This window comes from Callorhinchus milii, unplaced genomic scaffold, assembly GCF_018977255.1.
Source record: "Callorhinchus milii isolate IMCB2004 unplaced genomic scaffold, IMCB_Cmil_1.0 Scaffold5, whole genome shotgun sequence".
Taxonomy (NCBI): Eukaryota; Metazoa; Chordata; class Chondrichthyes; order Chimaeriformes; family Callorhinchidae; genus Callorhinchus; species Callorhinchus milii.
Genome location: NW_024704746.1, coordinates 50,024,398 through 50,052,046, shown reverse-complemented (window position 1 = coordinate 50,052,046; position 27,649 = coordinate 50,024,398). Strand labels below are relative to the sequence as shown.

General features: G+C 44.5%; 1 protein-coding gene across 1 annotated transcript; it reads left to right on the top strand.

Annotated features, from left to right (window-relative positions):
* LOC103189841 (E3 ubiquitin-protein ligase TRIM33) lies at nucleotides 1–27,648 on the top strand (the record flags this gene model as incomplete). The annotated part of the gene is given in 18 exon segments (XM_042335542.1): nucleotides 1–119; nucleotides 9,843–9,990; nucleotides 10,566–10,698; nucleotides 11,255–11,371; nucleotides 11,968–12,082; nucleotides 12,844–12,990; nucleotides 13,219–13,336; nucleotides 14,257–14,534; nucleotides 15,028–15,195; nucleotides 17,219–17,386; nucleotides 18,992–19,127; nucleotides 20,162–20,234; nucleotides 21,238–21,409; nucleotides 22,112–22,464; nucleotides 22,920–23,058; nucleotides 23,607–23,684; nucleotides 25,388–25,540; nucleotides 27,276–27,648. Coding segments are annotated over 18 exon segments (2,828 nt in total), but the record flags the coding sequence as incomplete, so codon positions are not given.
* Between the last annotated feature and the right edge of the window lies 1 nt (nucleotide 27,649).

Below are 27,649 nucleotides of genomic sequence, written 5' to 3'. Positions count from 1 at the left end.
TCGGTGTGGTCCGCTGCCCGGTCTGTCACCAGGAATGCCGGCAGCCAGATATTATAGACAACTACTTTGTGAAGGACACTGCAGAAGTGCCTAGCAGCACCGATGAAAAATACAATCAGGTAAGAGGAACCAGGCCTCAAATTTGTGTTGCATTCAGAGTGCGGCAGTGTGACCTAGAGGGGTAAATTACTGTGCTTCCACACAGTATTACAGAATTTATGGCAAATGGTATTTCACTCATTAAAACCTTATACAAGAGCCATCCGCTTATCCAAATTGCCGATCTTTCCTGATTAAAATTAGTGACACAGAAAAACATCATTTGTCACACTGTATCAGTGTTTAGTAATAATAATAATAATAATAATAATCCTTGCATTTGATATAGCGCTTTTCACGTCGGGAGGACGTCCCAAAGCGCTTCACAGAACACACTGTAAAGTGAATTGACTGTATATTTGTGGGCGAACGCGGCAGCCAATTGCGCACAGCAATGTCCCACAAACAGTCGTAGATTGAAAATGACCAATTTAATTATTGTTTTTTTTTGGAGGGATTATTATTAGGCGTGTGGAGTAAGGAAACTTGCCCAAGGTTTCGCCAGTAATCTATACTAATAACGGTGAAGTGTCTGTCTGTATATCCGCTAATAACGCAATAACTGATTGACGTAGAGACATGATTTATACCTCATCGGAAAGGTCTTTCATGCAGGAGTGTCACGGGCATTCTTTGTTCGGGGATCTCCTATCATTGATTAGCTATATTTAAAAAATACTTTAATTAAGCCTCAAAATGAGGTATGCATGGTTTCTGCAACAACGTAGCCACAGAGGAAAGCATACACCCTTCTAAACAACAACAACAACAAGATTGCATTTATAGAGCACCTTTCACGTCGGGAGGACGTCCCAAGAGATATATCTATACTAATATATTCCGCAACAAATGAATGGCAGTTTTTTAGCCTTGCAATAATTTGAGGACCTGCCGGATCACACAGTAAACCCGTTTGGTTAGTGTAGTTTTGATAGGAGTCCTCCCACAGGTGTCCTCCCAGTCGAGTATAGAAAAAGACGAAATATCTGTCTGTAACGTCCACCTGAACAGCAGTGAGGATCTCGGTTTAATGTCTCATCTGAAGGACGATACCTCCAACAATGCAGTTATCCCCATTACTGTATTGTAGTTTCAGCCTGCATGATTTGAGTTCAAAGTCCCATGGGCTGGAACCCACAAGCTCTTGACTCAGAGGTAAGTGTGGTACCAACTGAATTAGGTTGCATCTTAAATATTCCCCACCCTCTAATCTCTCAAAACCTTTCAGTATCTTAGACATGTTATTTATACTCATTTACTCTAGCTGACCCTTACTTACACAATAATTATTCTTACTTTTGATAAAGTGTCTATAAACATTCACAGGGACACTCTGTAAAATGCATAAATGTATTTATAAACAAGAGTAGCAGACATTTGGTCCACAGCAATGTCCCAAAATACAATCCACTTTATACTGATATAGAACCTTTCATGTCAGGAGGATGTCTCAAAGAACATTCACCTGAGCTGGAGGTGGGGTCAAGGGGATTGGAGAGGGGAAAGATGACCGAAAGCATGGCCAAAGACCTACACTTGAGATGGCCCTTGAAAGAGGGGAGGAAGCTAGCGAGTCTGGGGGTCTCCAGGGTGGCTTTCCAGAGAGCATGGATTTGGATTCTGAAGGACAGTTGAGAGTCAAGCAAGCTTGATGCACTGGCTCCACGAGGTGGAGTGTGCATCTATGTAGGTCAATGCTGTCAGTGCTTGAGGTGAGAAGGTGCTGATGAGAGCCAAGCAGGAGGGCCCCTGTCTGCAGACATTTAACTGAGGAAAGTTTGAGCTCATACAGGACTTGATGTCCGACAGACAATCGGTCAGAGCAGCGGTGATCCTGGGTCAATGGTGGAGGCAGAGAGATAGAGTTGGGTATCATCCTCATAGGTATAAAAGTGGACTATATTTGCACATGACGTTACCAAGAGGGAACTTATAGATAGCGAAGAGCCTTTAGTAAATAACTGCTTGTGAGGCTCGTCATGTGCAAACTGGCTGCCTGGTTCACCTACAAAAATACAACAACAACAACAACAACAAGATTCCATTTATAGAGCGCCTTTCACGTCAGGAGGACGTCCCAAGGCGCTGCACAGTTGGGTCATGACCCGAGCAGGGGGGAAATGGTCAGGGTGAGGGGAGGGAAGGGAGGGAGAGAGGAGGGGGAAATGGTCAGGGTGAGGGGAGGGAAGGGAGGGAGCGAGGAGGAGGAAGAGAGTCGAGAGGGGAGCTGAAGGCACGGTCAAAGAGAAAGGTTTTGAGACCGGCCTTGAAGGAGGAAAGGGAGGAAGCAAGGCGAAGGCACTGGGGGATGGAGTTCCAGAGCCTCGGGGCTGAGAGGCTGAAGGCCCGACCACCGATAGTAGGGCGGTTGGGGCGGGGGACGTGGAGCAGACCGGAGCCAGAGGAACGGAGGGTACGGGCAGGTAGGTAGGGGGATAGTAGGTTGGAGAGGTAGGAGGGAGCAAGGCCGTGAATGGCCTTGTAGGTGAGGATGAGGATCTTGAAATCAATCCTCTGGGGGATGGGGAGCCAGTGGAGGCGAGCGAGGGTGGGAGTGATGTGGTCCCGAAGCCTGGTGCGGGACAGTACACGAGCTGCAGAGTTCTGAATGACCTGCAGCTTGTGGAGGGAGGTGCCGGGAAGGCCGGCGAGGAGAGAGTTCCCATAGTCCAGCCTTGAGGTGACAAAGGCGTGAACCAGGGTTTCAGCAGCGTGAGGGGTGAGGTAGTGCCGTAATCTGGCGATATTCCGGAGGTGATGGAAGGCGGTGCCAGTTGTGGTGCGGATGTGAGGGAGAAAGGACAGCTCAGGGTCGAACAAAACGCCGAGGTTCCTGACTGGCTTTGAGAGGTGGAGAGTGCAGCCTTGGATGCTGATGGTGTCAGCGCCTGAGGTGCGGAGGCGCTGACGTGAGCCAATCAGGAGGGCCTCGGTTTTTCGCACGTTGAGCTGAAGAAAGTTGTCTCTCGTCCAGGACTCGATGTCGGACAGGCAGGCTGTCAGGACATCGGTGGTCGTGGAGTTGAGAGTAGAGGAGGAAAGGTAGAGTTGGGTGTCATCCGCATACATGTGGAAGTTAACCCCATGTTTGCGGATGATGTCACCGAGGGGGAGCATATAGAGGGTGAAGAGGAGGGGACCGAGGACAGAGCCCTGAGGGACACCACATGAGACAGTACGGGGGGTGGAGGAGAAGCCATTCGTTGAGACGAAGTGAAGACGGTGGGAAAGGTAAGAGCTAAACCATTCAAGGACAGTGCCTTGAAGGTTGAGGTGGGAGGACAAGCGGTGGAGTAGGATAGCGTGGTCGACCGTATCGAATGCTGCCGATAGGTCGAGGAGGACGAGGAGACAGAGGGAGCCCTGGTCACAGATAGTCAGGATATCATTGGTGACCTTGACCAGGGCAGTTTCTGTGCTATGAGCAGCACGGAAACCTGACTGAAGGGGTTCAAAAAGAGAATGGGTGGAGAGGAAAGAGCGCAGTTGGGAGGCGACAACTCTTTCCAAGACCTTGGAGAGAAAGGGGAGGTTGGAGATGGGCCGGTAGCTTGATAGCTGCGACGCATCAAGGGAGGGTTTTTTCAGGGTGGGCGTGATGATGGCAGTTTTTAATACAGTCATTGCACCTCATATTAAAATCCTATGAAGCGCTTCGAGACATTTCAATGAGGTGATGTAGTGCTCTATCAAATGCAAGATTTATTATATTATTATAACTGAAGTGTCGAGCTGGCAGCTTTCTCTCTGGCAATTCAAAGGATATATTTGGTTTCAGCCTAGCTCAGTTAGTTGTGCTCTTGGCTTTGAATTAGAAGATTGGGGTCCCTATGTCAAGACTTTTAATTCACACAGTCCAGGATAACGTTTTAATGTAATGCTGGGGGAGAACTGCATGCTGGAGATTATATTCTTCGAATGAGACGTTAAATTGAGGTCCTGACTGTTCAGGTGGATGTTAAAGATCCCATGGTATTATTGGAAGAGAAAAGGGAGTTTCATATGATGTCCTGGGCAACAACCCCCCAAAAACTTGGGCGTTTGCTTAAAAATTACACTGTCACTACACTTTGCAGTAAATCCTGTGAAGCACTTTGAGAACTTTCCTAACAGTGGTGTAGGACCACCCAAACTGTAAGCGCTTTGGCTTGAAGATTTAACTGGAGTTGAAGGGGGAAGAAATCATCCTTCGGATGAGCGTTAAACTGAGGTCCTGTCTGTTTAGGTGGATTTTAAAGATCTCATGGCACTATTCAAAAAGAGGAGGGAGTGTCTCCCGACATCCTGGCCAACAATACCCCAAAATACAAAGAAGTGGCCACTCACTTTGTATTTGTGGAACATTGCTCAACTGGCTGCCCCATTTCACTCAAAAATACAGTCACTCCCCTTTACAGTAAATCCTGTGAAGTTCTTTGAGCTGTCTCAACAACGTGATAAGGTCTGCACCTTCAAGTGCTGACAGTGAGCCACGCTGGCTGGTCATTCAGTCACCAACAGGAGCCTGGTGTATTGTAGATTTTGGCCAGTTTGTGTGGCACACTGTAAGCAGCTCACCTGTCCTGTACCGCACTGTGCCAATGTTAAGCTTCAGTGGCAGAGGTCTGATCTCAGTGCAATTTGATTTAATTGCCTTTTGGGAAGTACGTGCCTTTATATAAATGTTAGGTGTTTTTTGTATCCCAGTTTAAGACCATCTGTGTGTGAGGGATTTAAACAGCATCTGCCATATTTATACAGTGCAATGAATTGTGCCACTTTTGCATAACTGCAGTCACCGATGCTACACCACTGGAGGAGACAAAGCACAAAAGACACTTAGTTGCACTTTCAGAGCAGTAATAGGATTGGCAAAGTAATCAAAACAACAGAATTTGTGGCTGTATCACTGCAGCAGCCGGACTTAAAGGCCGTGACTAAAGAGCTAACGTTTATTAATGAATTTTTTTGGTCAGCTGAGTGTAAGAGTATATAGACTGATGCACACTCTCCCTTGAGAGGCTTAATTTCTGAGAGTATTAGGCACAGAGTCATGGCTTGGTGAACCCAGAATATGCGTTGAGGCAATTGCTGAAGTTTGTCTAGCCTCATAACATGCCACTGATAGCACTGTCTGGCGAGGTTCCCGCTGCTGGTCCACGAAAACCACCCAACCCATTAGGGCATGGCTTGCAGGGATAACAGGAGCTGAGTGGAAATAATCCCTTATAATAATAATATTAGTCTGCTTCTCCCAAGCCTTGCTGATAATCCAGGCTGGGCTGAGCTGTCATCAGTAATTGCTGGGAGTGATGCAGACCCATCTGGCTCAGGATACTAGTTTGTCGTTGAATACCAGCGGAAGCCAATATCACCAACAAGTGTGGCTTTGAGCCCTCATTGATGGATAGCAGGTACGGAACTGTACAGTACAATCACTTTTTGAGATACCCTTCTGACTTGAAAGGCACACTACCAGCATGTAAGGATTTTTTTCATTAATATTATTATATACCTAGAATCATAGAACTATACAGCACAGAAGGAGGCCATTTGGCCCATCGTGTCTGTGCTGGCTCTATGAAAAGAGCTATTCAACCAACCCACTCCCCATAGCCCTGCAAACTTGTCCTCCCCAAATAATTATCTGCTTCTCTTAAAAGTTGTTATCGAATTGGCTTCAATCATCCTTTCAGGCAATGCATTCCAGATCCGAACAACTAGTGTGAAAAAATGTCTCCTCACTTACCCTCTGTTTCTTTTAACAACTATTTTAAATCGGTGTCCTCATGTGACCGACCCACCGGCCAGTGGAAATAGTTTCTCCTTGTTCACCCGATCGAATCCCTTCATAATTTTGAAAGCTTCTATTAAGTCTCCTCTTAACCTTTTCTGCTCCAAGGAGAATAACCTCTAATCTCTCCTGATAACTGAAGCCCCTCATTCCTGGTACCATCCTGGTAAATCTCCTTTGCACCCTCTCCAATTGCTTGACATCCTTACTAAAGTGTGGTGACCAGGCTGTAGGAAGGAGGCTCATAACTTCCTGACTTTTGTATTCTATACCCCTATTTATAAAGCCTAATAGCCGGTATGCTTTTTTTAACAGCTTTATATACCTAGATAATTAATTGTGACTGTTATTTTTAAGCAAATGCCACCTTCAAAGATTTACTTATATGAATCTCCAGGTCTCTCTGTTCCTTCACCTCCTTTAAGATTGTACCATCAGCTTATATTGCCTCTTCTCATTCTTCCTCCGAAAATGCAGCACGTTGCATTTCTCCACATTAAACTTTATCTGCCCATTTACCAGTCTGTCTATGTCCTCTTGCAGTCTGCTACTATCCTCACAGTTTACTACTTCTCCTAGTTTAGTATCATCTGCAAACTTGGAAATTGTACTCCCTATACCCAAGTCCAAGTCATTTATATAGATCAAAAACAGCAGTGGCCCTAATACCAAGCCCTGGGGAACACCACTGCACACTTCCCTCCAGTCAGAAAAATAACTGTTCACCACTACTCTCTGCTTTCTGTCTCACAGTCAGTTCTGTATCCATGCTGCCTCTGTCCCTCTAATACCGTAGGCTTCTATTTTGTTGCAAGTCTCTTAAGTGGACTTCATCAAATGCCTTTTGAAAATCCATATAAACTACGTCAACTACACTACCTTCATCCACCCTTTATGTTACTTCATCAAAAAACTCTTATCAGGTTTGTTGGACACGATTTACCTTTAATAAATCCGTGTTGGATGTCCTTTATTAACCCATATTTTTCTAAGTGAAAACTTATTTTGCTCCGGATTATAGACTCTAATAGGAGACCTCCCAACCAGGAATCTTCCCACTGAGTCCTCCCAACAGGAGTCCTCCCACAGGAGTGCTCCCAAAAGGATATGTGTGCAAATATGTGAACAAGGGATGCTAACAAGTTCAGTAGCACATTTTCTTAATCTTAAGGGATAAAGATGCCTAAGAAGTGAAAATTAAGCCTTTCGTGGACAAATAAAAATGCCAGACGAAAGAGAGAAGGCTGATTAAATGAAACTGGTTGCAAGTTTAGCTGCAATGGGTACAGCTAGTATATTTAGCTTCTTCCTTGAAGGAAGCAAAGATACTATTGGATAACTTGACACTTTGCAGTACACTGCACCATTCGCAAGACCCCTTTCCTCCTCTCTGACCCCTCTTCTCCTCTCTGACCCCTCTTCTCCTCTCTGACCCCTCTTCTCCTCTCTGACCCCTCTCCTCCTCCCCTGACCCCTCTCCTCCTCCCCTGACCCCTCTCCTCCTCCCCTGACCCCTCTCCTCTGCTCTGACCCCTCTCCTCCGCTCTGACCCCTCTCCTCCGCTTTAACCCCTCTCTTTACCTCTCTCTTTCCCATTTAAGTGCAGAGTACGACCTTCTACCTTTTGAGCTCACCCATTCGGCTGTATAAAACTGGGCCATTTGTTGCAAATTACCTTCAAGTACTCTGTACCATCATGTTCCATTGGATATATTTAATTGACAATTGCTTCACATTGACTGGAAAGTTTTATGATTACAAAAACAAGCCATTCCGTCTCCAGCTTTGAGGGCACACTTGCATTAGTCTGTGCATATGACTGTTATTGCTTGTGTATGACTGATAAGCGAGTGTTCTGGAGGAATAAGATCAGATGGGCTGAAGGGCTTTCTTCATACTTGTGATCTTGTGAATCCTCTGAAGGGAGTAAATCCTCTGAAGTGTTTGAGACAGCCTCCCAACTTCAATGGTGCTATATCGAACGTAAAGGTGGTTCAATTATACGTATGATACCCACTCCACAGATTTATCCAAGAGGTGACTTTGGAAGGGAAACTGTGTTCGGTCCAGAACAAGAACAACAAAATTTCATTTGTATAGCGCCTTTTCCAGAGGATGGGGGCAGAGTAGCTGAAGGTCCACCCTCCAATGGTGGGGCGGATGGGCGAGTGATGTGAACCAGGCTGGAGCCCGCTGAGCGGAGGTTGCAGGCAGGTTACGAGTCACAGAAGTAGGGGGAGCAAGATCATGAAGGTGTTAACTGTGAGAATGGATTTGGATCTGGAAGAATAGGGAGATTTTATTTGCTCGTGTTTACTATAAGCTATTCACTGCTGCTTGAAATCTGCCGCAGGATGACTTTCACAGCCAAAGCTGGTAATGTCTTTGTTTACTACTCATCAGCCACCGTAGAACCATGCAAATTTATATCACAGAAGAAGGCCATTCGGCCCATTTATGTCTGTGCCGGTACTTCTAAGGAGCAATCGTTTCAGTCCCATTTACCTGCCCTTTCCCCATAACCCTGAAGTTACTCCTTTTTATGTGTTTATCTAGTTCGCTTCTGAAAGCTCATATGGATTCTGAGTCAACCACTGCTCCTGGCAGAGCATTCCATATCCTAACTACTCTGTGTGAAAGAAATTCTCCTAACTTCCCCATTCGCTCCTTTACTAACTATCTTAAATAGTTAGTCCTCTAGTCACTGTCTCACCGACCAGTGGAAATAATTTCTCTCATTGGACACTATCAAAACCTCTCACAATTTTGAAGACCTCAATCAGGTCACCTTCAACCTTCTTTGTTCCAGCTGAAAAATTATCAGTTCCTCCAATCTCCATTCATGGGCCAAATCACTCATCCCCAGGATCATCCTAGTAAATCTATCGCCTTGATATCCTTCCTAAAGTGGGATGACTATAACTGGACACAATATTTCTAACTGAGTCTGACAATTTATGTAAAGAACTCTTATTTATTATATATATTTCCCAAGTGCTTTGTGGCAGATCAAAGTGAATGGATGTCTTTACCAGCAGTAGTTCAGATGAACAATAATAATAAAATGATTCTTACATTTGATTCATGGAGACGTCTCATAGTGCTTCACAGGACTTTATATGAAGTGGAGAGACTTTATTTGTAGACGAAAGCGGGAGACAATTTTGAAAACAATTTTGATATCCCACAAACAACTATGAGCAATTTTATCTTGGGAACTGTCAGCTATGACACTGTGAGAAACTTCCTTCTCTTTTTTGAATAGTGTCGTGGGATCTTTAAGATCCACTAACAGGGCAAAGGCGGGATCTCCATTTACTGTCTCATCCGAAGAACGCATCTCCGACAATGCAGCACCCGCCAGCACTGTGCTGGAGTATCATCTTAGACAATGATTTGATGTAAGACAAGGCAGAATCGCAGATTTCTGGAGCCATCAGTGTTCCAACACTGCAGAGATTCTATGCATTGAAATCTGCATTTACATGAATTGTGGAAGGGAGAAACGCCTTGTCTTTTTTATTGCAACCACTCCCAACTACTGAGGTGAGAACAAGATTAAACGTGCCCATCAACTTATCCACCCCAAATAAACACCTCAAAACATAATAAGAATCCTTGCATTTGATACTGCAACTTTCACCTTGAAATGTCTTAAAGTGCTTCAAAAGCAGGTGCTCTCAAATGACAATTACAGTGTGTTTTGTAGGCAATTTTGATAGCTCTGTCCAGTTAACCACCTGTGTAGCCACAGTTAACCATCTTGTTTGTGCTCCTTCGCCTCAAACTCTGCTCATGAGTTGGTTCTCTACTCAAACCCAGAGTGAGGGGTGGAATAACTGCTGGAGTTTAACCAGCTAAAACCACACCGCTTATCATTGAGAGTGCTGTCTGGCAAGTTAGAAATTAACCCTACCTGTTAATTTCTCTCGGGGTCAGTAAAGTAACCTGTGATTCTTATCTTTCCCAGGTCTGCACCAGCTGTGAAGACAATGCGGAGGCCAGGGGATTTTGTGTGGAATGCCTCGAGTGGCTGTGTAAAACCTGTATCGAAGCCCATCAACGGGTCAAGTTTACAAAAGACCACACTGTAAGGCAGAAAGAAGATGTATCGCCAGGTAAATACACACCATTCATTCCATTTTGTTTCCTGCGTGAAATGAGTGACTGATTTATCTGGGGGAAATGTTGGCCAGGACACCAGAGAGAGAAATTCCCTTTTTTTGAAATGTGTCATGGGATCTTTAATGTCCACCTGAACAGGTAGACGGTGCCTCAGTTTAATGTCTCATATCAAAAATGAAAAATCAATGTAGCATCCCCCCAGCAGTGCACTAGAGTGTCAGCCTGGACTGTGAGTCAAAGTCCCTATGTGGGGCTTGAACCTTCTGACTCAGAGGTGAGAGTGCTACCGAAGGAACCAGGCTTACAAAATGATATCAACTCCCAATAAGACAATCAATCTGCCAGCAATTACACAAAGAACAATGAGATGAACAGCCAATTTGTTGGATGTTAGGTTAAAATGGGATTCAGATGGGAATACAAGGGAGGATATGTTTCTTTGGAATAGCAAGGGCAGCAATAAGCCACAGGCAAAATCTTACAACAAAATTACATTTACAGAGCGCCTTTCACGTCGGGATGACGTTCCAAATTACGTTAAATTTGTGTTTTTTTGTTCTGTTCTCAGAAGCGGTTTGTGTGTCCAACCAGCGGGCACTCTTCTGCCCTGTCCACAGGCAGGAGCAACTCAAATTGTTCTGTGAGACTTGTGATCGCCTGACGTGTCGGGACTGCCAGTTGCTGGAACACAAGGAACACAGGTAACCAGACGGCTAGACGCTGCATTGAGATTCAGCACAGGAGGAGACCATTCAGCTCATTCAGTGCCACTGCTCATCTTATTACCGACCTTTACAACTCTCCTCATCTTAGTAGTATAAACTAAGACCTCAATAAGTTTATCTTCAACTGCTAACTCTTAAATTAAGTGCCTTTGCTAAATAAAGACAACAATTTCACACTGAGTTCAGACACAGCCGTGAATTTCAGTAGTAACCGCACTGGCTCCCGGTCTCCCTCATGTTCAAACCTCTGCACGGTCTCATCTCACCCTATCTCCCTCTCCGGCCCCCTGCAACCCTACCGACCCGGCCTGTGCTTGAGAGTATCTAAACCAGACTGAAAGTTCCATGTATATCATCTGCACATAGAAATTCCCATGTCTGGAATGGAGTGCGCATTCTCGCACTGGAGGGACGCATCTTACTTAACTAATACAGGCGCAGCTTGGTAAGAGCCAAGGTTTGGGGACCCTGGAGTTTGGATAACTGCTGGAGTCTGACCAATGTATCTCATTCCTTGTGCCTTTTTGAGCAGGTATCAATTTCTGGAAGAGGCCTTTAATAACCAGAAGGTGATCATCGATACATTGACAGCTAAGCTGCAAGAGAAGAAAAACTACATCCAGTACACTGCCACTCAGATACAAAACAGGTATTAGTCCTCTGTTACCTTGCGAGGAGAGACATAACAGCACAATTAATCATCAGTGATAGCTGTCAGCCATGCTCTGCCATTAGTTGCTGCTCAAATGCTCAAATTAAAAATATGCAAATTAAAAATATGCACCTGGATTTATTGCGATTCTTTGGAAATGGTGTCCTGGACAACACTTCTCCAGCTGGGCATTCACTTCATGACTGTTTGTGGCAGCTTGCTCTAAGCAAACTGGCCGCTGAGTTTACCTACTACACTTAAGTTACTACACTTGACAGTCAATTACCAATAAAAGTATGAGAAATTTTAATGTCATGTGGAAATAAACCAAATAGAATTATTATTCTTGATAGCACAGAGCCTATAATTTAAATCAAGTATAAAGAGCTGCTTTTCAATTCGTGTCAATTCACCAACAAAATGCAGTCACTGCACATGATAGGAAGTGTTGTGAAGCTCTTTTAGACATCCTCTTGACGTGAGATGCGCAATTTCAAATGCTATGATTATGAGTACTTTACAGTGATATACAGTGACATGAAATGTACAATACAAAATGCAATGATTGTCCATCAAGGATTCTTGTGTTACAGGATTAATGAAGTGAATGAAAACCGCAAGAAGGTGGAGCAGGACATCAAAGTGGCTGTCTTCACACTGATGATCGAGATAAACAAGAAGGGGAAAGCACTGTTGCAGCAACTGGAGGCAAGTGACTACACGTGGGTTTACACTGCACAGGTCAGTGTCAAGCCTGCACCTCAGTGAAAGCACCAGTTGCCTCCTGCTGAACTGGTGGAATGTCACAGCAGCCGCAGTCGTCACAGCCGGGCTGTCCTCACAGACAGCCTGAGATATAAACTTTCTGTACCACCTCAACAGCTGACAAGCAGCCTACATGCACAAGATACAGAAACATTCAGTTATACCTTTGTATGTGTATGTATGTGTTGAGGTTCTTGCCTACACTGCGTGGAGGGTGCTATATAAGTGCAAGTTGTTGTTGTTAATGTGTGATAGCAGTAGTAGTTGAGTCCTACAGGTAAGGAAGTGTCTTACACCCTGGCCCCAGGTCTATGTCTAGTCAGCAAACATGGGCTGAGTGCCGCTGGGGTGGGGTTTATAAATGGCCTTAGCGCCCTAGGAACAAAACAAGAAAGCCAGCCAGAGGTTTGTCCCTGATCAATGGACCAAGAAGCCTGCTGGAGGAGCCAGGCCTAGAATTTGGATTAGGAAGCTAATTTCACCTAGGTTTAGATAATATTATAATTCTTGCATTTGGAGAGCACTTCCATGTGAAAGGCGATATATTAATGTAAATTTGTATTTGTCCTAAAATGTTCTCTCATGACGTGAAAGGCAAGGCAAATGTGAGGGTTGTTATTCTGTCAGTTCTGACACTTGACTCATAACCTGCTCAGTGTGAAAGAGCGGCAGACTTGCTGTAACTGGGTGGTTTCTTTGTGCAGAGCGTGACGAAAGACCGCCAGACAAAATTGGAGCAGCAACAGACGGAGATCAGTGGCCTCTCAAAGCAAGTGGAGCATGTCATGAACTTTGCTAAGTGGGCCATTTCCAACGGAAGCAGCATCGCCCTGTTATACAGCAAGCGGCTGGTGAGACGCCAGCTTTCATTTGCAAGGCAGTGGGGGTTTCAGGACAAAGAAAGTCCGGGCTTGTGCAAAGCTTGTTCATTCCCACTCTGTTAAAACAGGGCTCCATTGTACATTACAGCATAGTATAAAGTATAGTGTGCAGTATGTAAAGAACAGCAGACGTGATGGACTGAATAATCTTCTTCTGTGCTTCTGTGTAAATTTCTACGGTCTATCTCCTTGTTTCAGATCACTTTTCAGTTGCGATACATTCTTCGAGCGAGATGTGATGCATCGCCGGTAGCAACCAGTTCAGTTCGATTTCACTGTGACCCAACTTTCTGGGCTAAGAATGTCCTCAATTTGGGTAAGGCACCTAGACCAAATCAAACCTAACTGTCCAACAGCATATCTAAGCTTGAACACACTAAGACCGTTCCGCCCTTTGCATCCGCCAAATCATCCTTTTATTCCAAGATAATCTTGGAGACCAAAGACGATCCCAGGCTCCTCTTCACCACTAATGGCCTCCTCTGTCCATCTTTCTGAACCTCGCCCGTCCTCCTCCAATTCCAACTGTGAGGAGATGTTGGACTTCATCGAATCCAAAATCGCGGGAATTTGTTCGGCTACCTCTCCCCCATCCACCACTACCTCCTTACCACCTCCCCCCCCCCACACACCCGGCCCCCACCCATCCCTCTCTACACACCTTCGACCTTGTCTTCCCCCTCTTCCCTCACCTCCATCATCTTAAAAATGAAGCCCATCATCAACCTCTCTTTAACCACTGACACTGTTCCCCCAGCTCAGGTCCATAACACTGACTTTCAAGAGCCTTGGGACGTCTTCTTGACATGAAAGGCTCTATACAAATGTAATTTTGCTGTTGTTTAACATTCACATTTAATCTGCTGCTTTCTATATTTGTCAGTTTACCTCGCTGTTAGATTAATCTTAGCTATTCCGCTTCATCATAATAATACTTACAATTGATACAGTGCCTTTCATGTCTGGTGGATGTCTCAAAGTGCTTTGCAGGATTTCAGTGTAAAGCAAAGTGACTGTAATTTGTAGGTTAGCTTGGCAGACAAGTTGTAAAGCGATGTCCCACAAACAGCCATGACAACTGATTTTTTCTGGTGGATTGTCAGCAAGTCTGACAAAGCAGTACTCTGCACTGCACTGTGAGTCACAACCTTCGTAGATGAGAGGATTTTTGTGGGGGGAGTAATGAGGAAAACGTGCAAATTGAATATAAAATCTGTATTTTTCCCTTTCTGACAGGCTCTCTGGTCTTGGATAAGGTCCAGCTTCAGACTGGTACTGTGCCGAGCACAGTTACTGGGCAGAACCCACACTCTCAGGAGAACAGCACAGCGAAGGTGCCTGGTCAGATCAACCTGGCTCAGCTTCGCCTCCAGCACATGCAGCAACAGGCCATGGTTCAGCGGATCCAACAGAGAATGCAGCAGATAAGGCCCGTCCTGCCAGGGGCACAGCAGTCCCTGCCGGGGGGTCCTCCACTCCCCCAGCACCAAGCCCCTCTCTCCCCCGTCAGCCAGGTGAGCCGCTGTTCATTCTGAGCAATGTTAGTCAGGTCACCTCTGCTCCAAACACCCTTCTGGCCCGTCTTACACCTCTATAAACATGGCAGCAAATCAGTCGTAATATAAACCAGGTGTATAAACCAGGAAAACCTGGAAAATAAACTGATATAACTGGGTATATCAAGTGAGTATACAAACTAGGATAACCGGGAATGCAGACCAGGAAAACCAGTTGCGTAAACTCGATAACTGGCAATAAAGCCAGGAATTTTAACCAGGAATAATATGGGATTTATGTGAGTCTGGCTCAGTGGTTAGAACTCTCGGTTGTGAGTTAGAAGGTTATGGGTTCGAGCCCCATATCAGGACTTTGAGAAAAAGCATGGTGATCTGGAAGTAAATATTGAATAAACTCAGATTTAATAAATAATGTAATTGTGTGTCAGATTGAGGTTCAAATGCCAGGTTCCCAGACTTGCTATGTAACAACAACCTGTGTTGTCTTCAGTCTCTGCAACCGCCTCGCCTCATCAGTCTACAGAGCCTTCAGAGAACCACATCACATCCACCGCTGCAGGCACATCAGATGAGAATACCACAGAACGCAGGCAGAATGGTGAGCAACCAGCAGCCCAATGGACCCCAGCTGGCCCCCGTACAGCTACTGGTGCGACAGGTAAGCAGTGTGTCTGAAGCATTCAAATGGTTTTAACCGTGACTACACTACAGCTACATATATAATATATATATACAATTTATAGATATATATATACCAAACAGTGTACATGTACAACTCCCCTCCCTGGTTCGGCATTAGGCTCAAGCACTGTTGAGCGCTCTTTGAGACGCTGCCCCATGTGAAGTGTGCCACATAAATACAACTTGTAGTTGTATAGAACAGTAATAATAATAATGATAATCCTTGCATTTGATATAACGCATTATCACGTCTTTGAGACGTCTCAAAGCCCTTCATAGAATATACTGTATAGTGCATTACTATACTTTGTGGGCCAAACGCAGCAGCCAATTGCGCACAGCAGTGTCCCACAAACAGTCGAGAATTGAAGTGACCAATTTCTTCTTATTTTCCGAGTTCATACTTAATGCTAGCTAGAGGCGTGTGAAGTAAGGAAGCTTAGCTAACGAGATTTCTCCCTGCCGGAAATCGAACCCAGGTCTCTCGTTTGCGAGGCGAGTGATCTAACCACTGAGCTACAGGACTCCACTAATGGGGGATGGGGTGCATTCTGCAAAATAACATAGTGTTTGGTACAGTGTGTACAAAGTGTTTGGCATACTATATGGAGTCCTGTAGCTTAGTCCTGTAGTGAGAGAAACTGGTCCTGGCAAGCGAGAGGACCTGAATTTTGTTCCCAGGTAGGGCGATACGTTGGGAAAGTTTCCTTACGCCACACTCCTCTGCTCACGTAGCAGTAAGTAGGAACCTGGTTATTAGTTGTTTGGCTCACGCTTTTCCTGGGGTAATAATCCCTTCAAAATGGTCACTTAATCCACGACTGTTTATGGGACACTGCTGTGCGCAATTGGCTGCTGCATTTGCCTACAAAATATACAGTCACTTTACGCTATATTCTGTGAAGCGCTTTGAGACATCTCGATGATGTACTAAGGCCCTATTTCAATGCAAAGATTATTATTTTTTATATAGTTTATGGACACATCATATGCACTGTAGCATACATATAGACCTTAGATTATATAGTGCAATACATGTTCCACAAGAGTTAACTTTACATACTGGCTGATTTGCCCTCGTTGCTCTACTAAGTGGCATGCAGAGGTGAATTAACTGGGCTGCTTGGCTGAGAACAGCTCACTCACAGAGAACAATTGGCCCCTCTGGCCACATGCTCATTGCAGTTTGTGGTTTAAAGGATTGTGCAGTGTGAGATGGTAAACACACGGACATACACGTAAAACAAATTCTTCCCAGCCAATGGAATCAGAGAGGAATGTAGCCCTGATTGTATCACCAGAACCACCGCCCACGAAGGAACAGGAAACAAACAATCTACAGAAACGCAAGACGGTTCAGCCCAATGATAAACTCAGACCTCTCGATTAAAAACAAGTCAGATGGAGAGTTGGGAGAGTGAGCATTCAGGTTCCGCAGTTACCTCACGCTGTAATGAACAAAGATCGGAGATTAGCCCTAATTAGAGTCCTGTAGAATAATGGTTAGAGCACCCACCTTACAAGTAAGAGATCCTGGGTTTGATTCCCAGGCTGGGGAAAAGGCAAGTTTCTTCACTCCATAAGCCTCTGTTTACCTGGAGGTTAGTAGGAACTGGGTTGTTCGTCGATAGGCAGATCACTTTCCAACATTAACAATTCCTCCCACAAAAAATGTGGTCACTCAATCCAGGACTACTTATGGGCCACTGCTGTATACAACTGGCTGCTGTTTCGTCCACAAAATACGCACTCCATTAATTTTACAATATATTCTGAGAAGCGCTTTGAGACATCTCAACAATGTGATAAGGCACTATATCGATTCAAGAATTATTATTGAGAATAGTGGGTCATTCTGCAGAGCCTGAATGCAGTCAGCATTGAATGTGTTATAGCCTCCTCCTGGAGAAAGCTGCATTGTGCCCCATTTCGCCCGCTCCCTTGGTCTCATTCCTATAACCGTGCACTGTACTATTACCATTTTCCACCATTTTCCTCAGCATCTCATCCCAGGACAACCAAGACCTTTTCCAGTTATGCCCTCTAGTTCTACCATGGCTGCAAGTGGAGGAGCGTTTTCCAAAAATCCGAATCCAATGATAGAGCTGCTCTCACAAGTTACCAGTGCTGAGCACCTATCCTGCATACCTGATTTCCCTCCAATTCAGGTAAAAACAAAACGCACACACCATGATATAGCATTGTGTGGCGAAGTTAGCTATGGTTGGTGTATTGGCTTCAGGTCCAATTATACTTCTCCAGATTCTGTTCAGGGCAGAGCACGACGAACATGAGGAGGTTTCGGTTCAATCTCCCCTCCTGATTTCAAATTTCTTCGGTTGCTATGTCCATCTTTGCCCCCCACCCCCACCACCTTCCCTCCTATTCCGATCGGTGGGGGGGGGGGTTGATTAAGGACAGCTGTTTAAACTGGACTGAAATCATTTTATAAAGAGCTACAGTTTGCCATTTAAGTGCAAGATCACTGCTGTCCTGACAGAATATCTGTCAGACATCAAGTCCTGGATGAGAACCAACTTACTCCAGTTGAATTTCAACAAGACCAAGGCCCTCCTGATTGGCTTCTGTCAGCGCCTCCACACCCTCACGCCTTTACTGCACTGTAAAGTGCAGTGACTGCATTTTGTAGGGAAATGAGCCAGCTGGTTTGCGCTCAGCCTGTCTGTCCTGTCATCACAGTGCCCTGCAGCGTTCCCCGGGACAACACTGGGGTGTCAGTGTTTATAGTAGAACTTTAATGAGTTTCAGGTTCTGATGTGGCTTAAACCTAAAACCATCTGACTCAGAGGCTGAGCCAGGCTGACATACATATGGCTCGCACACTTATTTGCAAAGATTTTGAGTGTTTTCAATCAATGAGCAAAATAATCATAATAATAATACTTTCCTCTCATATAGCACTTTATTGAAATGTTTCAAAGCACTTTGCAGAGTTTTCCCTATTAACTATGCATTTTGTAGCCAAACATAGCAGCCAATTTGTGCACAGCGATGTTCCACAAACAGCTATGAAGTGAGTGACCAATTTATCTGGAGAATTGTTACACAGCTTTTATCACTGTCGGTCATACAGATTTGTTGCTAGGACACTGGGAGAACCTCCATTCTTATTTTGAGCAGTGTTGATCTTCAATATCCACCAGGCAGATGAGAGTTAGTTTAAATTTTCATTCCACCTGTGACATTGCAGTGCCCACCGCACCTTTGCTCAGCCTGGACAGTGAGTTCAAATTCCCAATGTGAGGTGACCAATGCAGGGAAACCAGTTTTACAGAAAATTTCTTTTCAAAATGTTTCCACTTAGTGTCATTGGCCTGAGTGACCTTAAATTGTATAACTAGATAGAATCATCATTATTCCCCTCCTCCACAGCCTATTCTGTTCTGGATAGGGTTTCTGCAGAAAATGTACTGGACTCAAACTTCATTTTATACAAGAGCTTCAGTAGTTACAGTTAATAATCCTTGAAGTTGATACTGCGCCTTATCACATCGTCAAGACATCTGAAACCGTTTCATAGGATTTTTTTTTTACTGGGACTGTGTTTTGAACTCACAACCCTTCTAACTTGGAGGTGGGAGTGCGATAGACTTAGCCAGGTTGACATCTAAAGTTTTTCTAAAGCTATCTGGAACAGGTTGGAGATTTCAATGCAGCGAAAGCCCAGCCCACAAGGTCCCAGTTCAATTTGCTGTTCGCCGTCTGTAATGGTTTCCCAACAAATGTGTATTTTCTTCTTTTTACAATGGCAGCTGGATGATGCTGGGACGGCACTGCTGGATAGTTTACTGAACAGGGAGAAGCCTGGAAATGGCAGCTCCGCCAAACCTTCGGCCTCCAGTACCAACCATTCGCCTGGCCCTTCGGTCCCATCTCCCGGGCACGCAGGTAACCAATCCATCTGCTTCTGTTAAGCCTGAACCAGCCAACCTGAACCTCCTATTATAACTCCGCCTCGCCCCCTCCTTAGCCTCCTTTGCCTCCTTCAAGTCCGGCCTCAAGATGCTCCCCTTCGACTATGCCATCGGCCAGTTCAAGATCCTGGTCCTCACTTACAAAGCCTTCCATGGCCTCGCTCCACCCTACATCTGTGACCTCCTAACCCCATACCAACCCGCCCGCTCCCTCCGCTCAGCCGGCTCTGGCCTGCTCCACATCCCCCGACCCACCCGCCCCACCATTGGCGGGAGAGCCTTCAGCCACTCTTCCACCAACCTCTGGAATTCCATTCCCCAATCACTTCGCCTCGCCCGCTCCTTAGCCTCCTTCAAGTCCCGCCTCCTGTTCGACTATGCCATCGGTCACCTCCCCTCCCTCTCCCGCCCTGATCCCAGCTCGGGTCTGAAATGCTATACACTGTCCAGCGCCTTGGGATGTCCTCCCGCCGTGAAAGGCGCTATACAAATGTAATCTTCTTGTTGTTGTTGTTGACTATGGAGCTTGAATTCACAACATTTTGACTCAGAGGGGAGAGTGATACTGACTGAGCCAGGCTGACACCTGAAAGTATACTTGGTATTCACCCATAAAATACATAGTCACTACACTTCATGATATATCCTATGATGTGAAAGGTGAAGTATCCAATGTGAGGATTATTTAAGGATTATTATTAAGGTATTCTGGCAGGAAAATTAAAAAACCACCCCAAAATATGGTTGATGGGCTGAACAGCCCCCTGTTCCCCTTTAATGCAGAGATAATAATAATAATCCTTGCATTTAATATACCGCTTTTCACGTCTTCTAGATGTCTCGAAGCCCTTCACAGAATATACTGTAAAGTGAATTGACTGTATATATGTGCATGAAACGCGGTAGCCAATTGCACACAGCAGTGTCCCACAAACAGTCGTGGATTGAGTGAACAAATCATTATTGTTTTTTTCTTGATTACAGTGAGTTTTTCTCTCTCTCTCTCAGGATCAGTAACCATCACCAGCGTGAACCCTCCAGGCCGTTCCTCCAGTGCATCCAGCAATGGCAGCAGAGGAAGGTATAAAACTGAGATTAACTCAGATGGTGACCCTTTGCCCAGCCCTTGTGCTTCTAAGTGTGAACATCCTGTTACTCACGGGTCCAGGTGATAAGAATAATAATGGATACTTATAGAAGTTTTTCACTGAAAAATGAAGACCTGAAGTTTTAGGTCTGGACATGTGTGGAAACCGAGCACCATGCTTGAATATGCAGAACACAGTTCCATAAATGCCACCTGCACATGGAAGTTTCCACATATTTATGCCACATACGCAAGGAAATAAAAATGTTCCACTGGCCTCTGAATCAGAAGCTTGCGAATTCAAGCTTCAGGACTTGGAGTCCATATTTTCTATGCAAACACTATGAAGCAGTGTGGGTGGGAGAGCACTGTATTGTCAGAGATATCATCCTTCAGATGAGACATTAATCTGAAGTCCCATCTGTGTCTGTTCAGGTGGACGTTGTAGATTCACTGTTCAAAACTATTTAAAAATATATTTTCAGTAAATCCTGTGAGGCTCTTTGAGACGCCTCAATGGTGTGATAAGGCCCTGTGGAGTCCTGTAGCTCAGTGGTTAGAGCACTCGCTTTGCAAGCGAGAGTCCTGAGTTCAATTCCAGGCAGGGCGAAACCTTGGCCAAGTTTCCTTACTCCACACAGAGCCTAATAATAATCCCTCCAAAAACCAAAAACAATAATAAAAATTGGTCATTTTCAATCTACGACTGTTTGTGGGACATTGCTGTGCGCAATTGGCTGCCACGTTCGCCCACAAATATACAGTCAATTCACTTTACAGTGTGTTCTGTGAAGCGCTTTGGGACGTCCTCCTGACATGAAAAACGCTATATCAAATGCAAGGATTATTATTATCAAATATAAGGATTATATTATTAATATTCTGGACTGAGATTGTGTCCTAATGTGAGAATTGAACCCACCCAGGTGTAAGCGTTTCACTGACTGAGACAGTCTGTTACCAGATTCTGCTCTGACCCAATCATTCCCTCTTTCAGCTGCACCTCATCCAGTTGGATGCTGAGGCCGGAACCTCAGCAGAAGATCTCTCAAGTTTGCCTGGAACCACTGAACATAAAGCAAGAACCTCTTTCGGAGGACGATGTCAGTGACTTTCCCATCATTGTGATCAAGCAAGAGCCTGCAGAGACTGAGCAGGAGATCTGCACGGTGAGTTCGGGTCAAAACTCCAGATAACTGAACATTAATTTTACATGCACGTGGGAGCGTGGGTGGGAGAGCTCAGATTTGTGAAGTGCTTTGAGTGTAGTCACTGTATTTTGTAGGCGAACATAGCAGTCAAATTGCACTGTGCCCCAAAAACAGTCGTGAAGTGAGTGGCCAATATTATTTGGTGATTGTTGGTCAGACACTGGGAAAGAAAAAAAACCTTCTATGGGATTTTTAACATCCAGCTGAACAGACCCCAGACAGGAGCTCGGTTTAAACATCTCCGAAGAATGGCAACTCCATCAAAGCAGGTGCCAATGGAGCCTGCCTTAAGTATAAGAGAGAACACTGAGGAGATTGCGTCAAAGATTGTCTCCAGTGTTAGAGGGATGAGCTTTTGTGAACATCCAGAATTTGGGTGTCCTGCATACAACCTCAATCTTGAAACCGGTTTTCTGTCAATTCTTATGCAAAGTATATTCAGCCGGTTGCCAAATTCTGGACTCTTTGAATAATAATAATAATCCTTGAGATAGAGCTTGATCTTGTTGTTGAAATGTCTCAAAGAGTTTCACAGGATTTTCCTGTGAAGTGGAGTGATTGTATTTGTGGGGTGAAATGTAATGTAATTAGATTAAGGTGGAATATCTCTCCAATAATTGGTAAAAATTGCAACTATTTTGTTCCCCACTTCACAAACAGCTGAATGCAACCCAACCACTACCGAACACATTGCTACCAGAAGTGCAGGTAGACAATCGAGAAGAGGAGATAAACAACCAAGAGGACATGAACAGAGAAGATGCCACAGGAAAAACGGTCCCTCCAGACAGTACAGCCTCGCCCACTGACAACACAATCTTCGCTCAACCCGCCCAATCCAAAAGCACATCTCACAAATCTCTGCGGGCTGCAGGGGAAAACAGCAAAGAGGATGACCCGAATGAGGACTGGTGCGCTGTGTGTCAGAATGGCGGGGATCTCCTCTGTTGTGAGAAATGTCCCAAAGTATTTCATCTGGTCTGCCACGTTCCAACACTTCTCACTTTTCCAAGGTAAGGGCTTCAAGCATTTTTGTCCTGAAGAGTTCCTTCATGTTGGGAGAACTTGGTTCAAGATCTAGTCAGGCTCTTGGGAAATGCAAATCAATCCACACTAAGGTTCTGTGTTAGGATTTAGTTGTCAGTTTTTCTCTGGGATTTCTTAATAAGGATGCCCCATATCCGGTACTTTGAGCTCACAGTCTCGGCTGACACTCCAGTGCAGTGCTGGTGAGAGTGCTCCATTGTCCGAGATGCCGTCCTTTGGATGAGATGTTAAACCGAGCTCTGAGCTATGCCTGTTGACATTAAAGGTCCTAGAGCCATTCGAAAAGAGAAAGGAGTATATCCTGTGAAGTGTCTTGAGACATCTTGGCAATGTGATAAGTTACAATATCAAATTTAAGGATTGCTATTATTTAAAACCGTTGCTGCCAAGCCTGTTCATGTCCGTTTTATTCCTTCCTCAGTGGAGAATGGATCTGCACATTCTGCCGCGATCTTTCAAAGCCAGAGGTTCTGTACGACTGTGATAACCAACGCCATGATGGTGATAAAGGGGAAAAGAGGAAAGGGGGATCCACTGGACTCACTCTTGTTGATCAAAGGGTTGGTGTTTCCAAATGTTCTGCTCTTAAAAGGCTTATAAAAATACATATATGGGCAGGGGGACAGAATAAAAGATACTCTTCAAAAAAAAGCAGTTGCTTTCAGAAGAGGGGATGTTAATAGTTTAGAGAATAATAATGTTATTAGTTTAAATTTTAGAAAATGTTGAATTTTGTCTTTTGCTTCAAACACAGCTTCTGGCAGGGAGTTTCACACTCTGTGTGAAAAAGTTCCTCCTAAACTCCCTATTAAATCTGTGGCTGACTCACTTATATTCACTTATATACCTTCTAGTTATGGACTCACCAACAAGTAGAAACAGCCTATTAATATCCACCTTATTGAATTACTTCATAATCTTAAACCTCTCGTTCAGGTCCGCTCTCAAATTTCTCAACTCAGAGAGAAAAGCTCTGACCTGTCCTATGTTTCCAGATAGCTGGGTCCGCTCATCCATGCTAACATCTTTGCTAAACTTACACTGCCCTATCTCTAATGCAACATTATCCTATAATAGTTACGTGAAATAAGAAAGCTTTGTGCTACAGAAATGTGAACGGCTGCTGCTGTCCTTGTATTGCGATGAGATGAGCGTGGCTTTCCAGGAACCGGTCCCGGCTTCAGTTGTGAGTATTCCCTACCTGTTAATCCTCTGCTATAACTTGTGTTCATCAACTCAAACTCCGCTTTGCAAAAAAAAACACATCCACCAGTCAGCATGGCTGGGTCACGGGGTCACCACTGATGTCTCTTCTTTTGCTTTGAATCCTATGCGCAGGAAGTGGCATAGACACTTCCTGTATAACAGTACAGTATGTTGACCTATCCTAAATTGAAGGGTGATAGAATGGGTCAATATCTACTCGGCAGTTTGTGTATGTGGATAAACAAACCAAAAAGAGATTTGGCCCAGAGCCAGTCAACTGCAACAATACAATTAAAATTTACATTTATATAGTGCCTTTCACGTCGGGAAGATGTCCCAAGGCACTTAATAGGTCTGGTTGTGCACCGAACTATGGGGGTGGGGATGGGAGTTGGAAGGCGAAAGATGACCAAAGAGGTGATCAGGAAGCTACATTTTAAGACGCACCTTGAACGAGGGGTGGGAGTTGAGCAAGTCAAAGGGATTCCAGATTGGAGTTCCAGAGAGTGGAGGCAGATAGGCCAAACATCTGCAAGTTGATGGTGGGGCAGGTAGGGCAAGAGACATGAACAGTCAGCAAACCTTAACGCTCCATACTTTTATTTGACCAACAAAGGTTCTGAGGGAAAGGTGTTACATTTAGACCTGGAAGACAAACAAGCCACAACATTTTCTCCTCTCTCAGCCTGTTTGCACTCCTGACTTGTGGATTCAAGCCCCCCCGTCAGAAGTTCAATTTAAATCTAGACTGATTTGTCAATAGTGCAGCTGTGAACATTTCCTCGAAAATGAGGCACCTTTAGAAAAAAATGCTTATTTTTTTTCTAAATCCACTAGACAGGCTCAACTTCCTATAATGTGGGTCACAGCTCCATTGAGTAACTCAGCTCTACAGACTGAGAGCTCTCAGGCTCCCTGATCAGTGCTGAGTTAAATTGATCTCAGCTATAACTGGCCTCAGTGTTATAGAGGGGAACAGTCCTCCTGCCTCAGTTGGAGGCACTCTCACCTCTGTATCTGAAGGTTAGCAATTCAAGCACTATTTTGGAGGCGATGAGCTCAAGGTCCAGACTGAGCTAGGGGAAGTGCTACATTGTCTATTCGGGTGGATATTAAAGATCCCATGGCACTATTTGAAAACAAAAGGGAGGTTTGAGATGTCTTCATAGAATCATAGAATTATGCAGCACAGAAGGAGGCCATTCGGCCCATCATGCTTGTGCCGGCTCTTTTAAAAGAGCTATCCAAATCAATCCCACTCCCCTGCGCTCTCCCTATAGCCCTGCAAACTTGTCTTTCCTAAATAATTATCTACTTCTCTCTTAAAAGTTGTTATCGAGTTTGGCTGCACTGATCAGGAAGCCTGAGAGCTCCCATTCTGTGGAGCTGAGTTACTCAATGGAGGTGTGACCCAGACCACAGGAAGCTGAGCTTGTCCACTGGATTTAGAAAACAAAAAACTGTCAAATTGCATACTACTTTAGTCTTTCAATCATCCTGTCTTCTATGCTTCCCAATGTGAAAGGTGCTGTATGAAATGCAAGGATCATTATTGATATGAAGAGTAGGAATATCTTGTGAAGCAGTGTGAGATGTTTTGATATGATAAATGCAAGGATCATTACTATTATTACTGTACCTTTGACTGAACCACGACAGAGAAAGGCTGGTCATTTTCTGCAGGTGCCTGATTACTACAAGATTATTAAAAAGCCAATGGACATGTCAACTGTGAAGAAAAAATTACAGAAGAAATTCGCACATCACTATCAGAAACCTGATGAATTTGTGGCTGATGTTAGGTTGATTTTTAAGAACTGTTCTGAGTTCAATGAGGTAAGCACTGCCCCACGCACTCTTCCACCTCCCTCCATTTCCCTCATCATTGACTGCTCCACCTCAGTCTTTCTCAGGACCTCAAGATGATGGAGGCTCCACACCTCTCGGTCTTTCCTTGCTCATTCACTACAAAACTGTCAATTGCAGACTGCTTCAGTCTTTCAATCATTCTATGCTTCCCAACTTCGAGCCTCGAGTCTGTTGAACTCCATACCTCCCTACGATGTCTGTTCCTTACACAGCCCTCAAGGCTTTTAAAATCCAAACTCTCTTCAGCCCTTGCTGACTTTGGCTGCACTGAGTTTTCAGCTCAGTTTCTGAAACAAACAAGAGTGCCCCTGCCCTCCACCCCTCTTGATTCCAACCCCCAGCTTGGGTGCAAACTCTTAACTGTTCAGTGCCTTGAGACACTTCTTCAACATGAAAATCTCTCAAAAAAAACAAAAATTAAAAAAACAAATTGGTCCTCTATTGGGACGCCACTGTGTGGCTACCATGTTTCACCCACAAATTATACAATCAATTCATTTTACAGTGTATTCTGTGAAGCACTTTGAGACGTCTCAACGACGTGATAAGGCGCTGTATCAAACTATATATTCTCTGTCCGGGCACAGAATGACAAGATGCGCCTTGTACACGTGAGACAGAGCTAAGACCCTAATTTGGATTTTTTACAACCAAGGACACACCCCGAAACTAATTATTAAGAGGCTAATACCACGCTTTTTTTTAACCCGACTATCTTCCTGGGGAATGGGGTCTTTTTGAGGCTGAGCTGGCTCCAAGGCAACTTGCATAGTAATGGGACATCAGTTGTCAATCCTTTATGGTGATCTTGGTCGTTCAGTTCCTGAGCCGAGTTGAGCCACAACACTTCAAGGCACTGTTGGTGATGGACCAGCCGGCCCAGCTCATCGGCAGGACTTGGAGGAACAGCACTGAGAGCAGGGATTCTTCCCACTCGACTCCTGTTATTCAAAGCCCAAACGGGCAGTCTGGTCCTAGCAGGAAAAAGAGTGCAAAGCTTGCCTGACAGTGCTCTCAATGATAAGCTATATCTTTCTCACTGGTTAACCTCTAGCAGTTACCCCACATCTGGTTTCTCTTTTGCACACAGGAGCAATGGTATGGATTGCGTGCAAGTAAAAAGGTTGAATGTGTCAAAACTAAACTAATTGTAAGAAAACGACCAATAAACTAAGTCAAAAGTTAATAAACTTTGGAACAAACTAAATTCCCACCAATCCTATTTGGAAACAATGTAAAAGTCAATCCTTTCTTATATGTAGTCCGTCAAGAACCCAAACCTCATATGTGTCCTTGGTTGTAAGAGATCAAATTAAGCATGGAACCCATCAGGTAACTAGTGAGTGGAAGCCTTGCAGAGCAGACAAGGTTTCCGAGAAGCATAGAAATTTACAGCACAGAAGATGGCTATTTGGCCGATCGTGTCCGTGCTGGCTCCTTTAAGAGCAATCCTTTCAGTCCCATTTACCTGCCCTTTCACCATAACTCCATGTTTCTTCTTTTAGGTATTTATCTAGTTCCCTTTGAAGGATTCTGCCTCAATCACTGCTCCGAGAAGAGCATTCAATATCCTAACCTTTATGCGTGAACAAATTCTTCTCACCTCTGCATTTGCTCTTTAAATTGATGCCTTCTAGTCACTGACTTGCCGAGAGTAATATCTATCAGAAAGTTCAGCCTCATTTATATGTTCACTTTGCAGCCAGACTCTGAAGTGTCACACGCTGGTAGGACTTTGGATGATCGCTTTGAGGAGAAATTAAAACTGCTGTATCCAGAAAGGAAATTTTCACCTCCAGGAGCAGCAAAGAGCGAGAACGAAAACACAAAAGTGAACGAGGATTTTGACGATGATTTTGTACAGCCCCGGAGAAAACGGAGCAAAGGGAGAGAGAGCCCCATTCATTTTAAGTGACTCAATGCAACTTTCTCACATTGAAAAGACTGCTGATAGCTGTAATATTTGTATGATAGAAAATGTATTTAAAAAGATGCTTGAAAATCTAGTTAGTGATGAACACTATACTGTATTAGAATACAAACCAGCAGGTGGTAAATAAACATGGATTTCTGCTA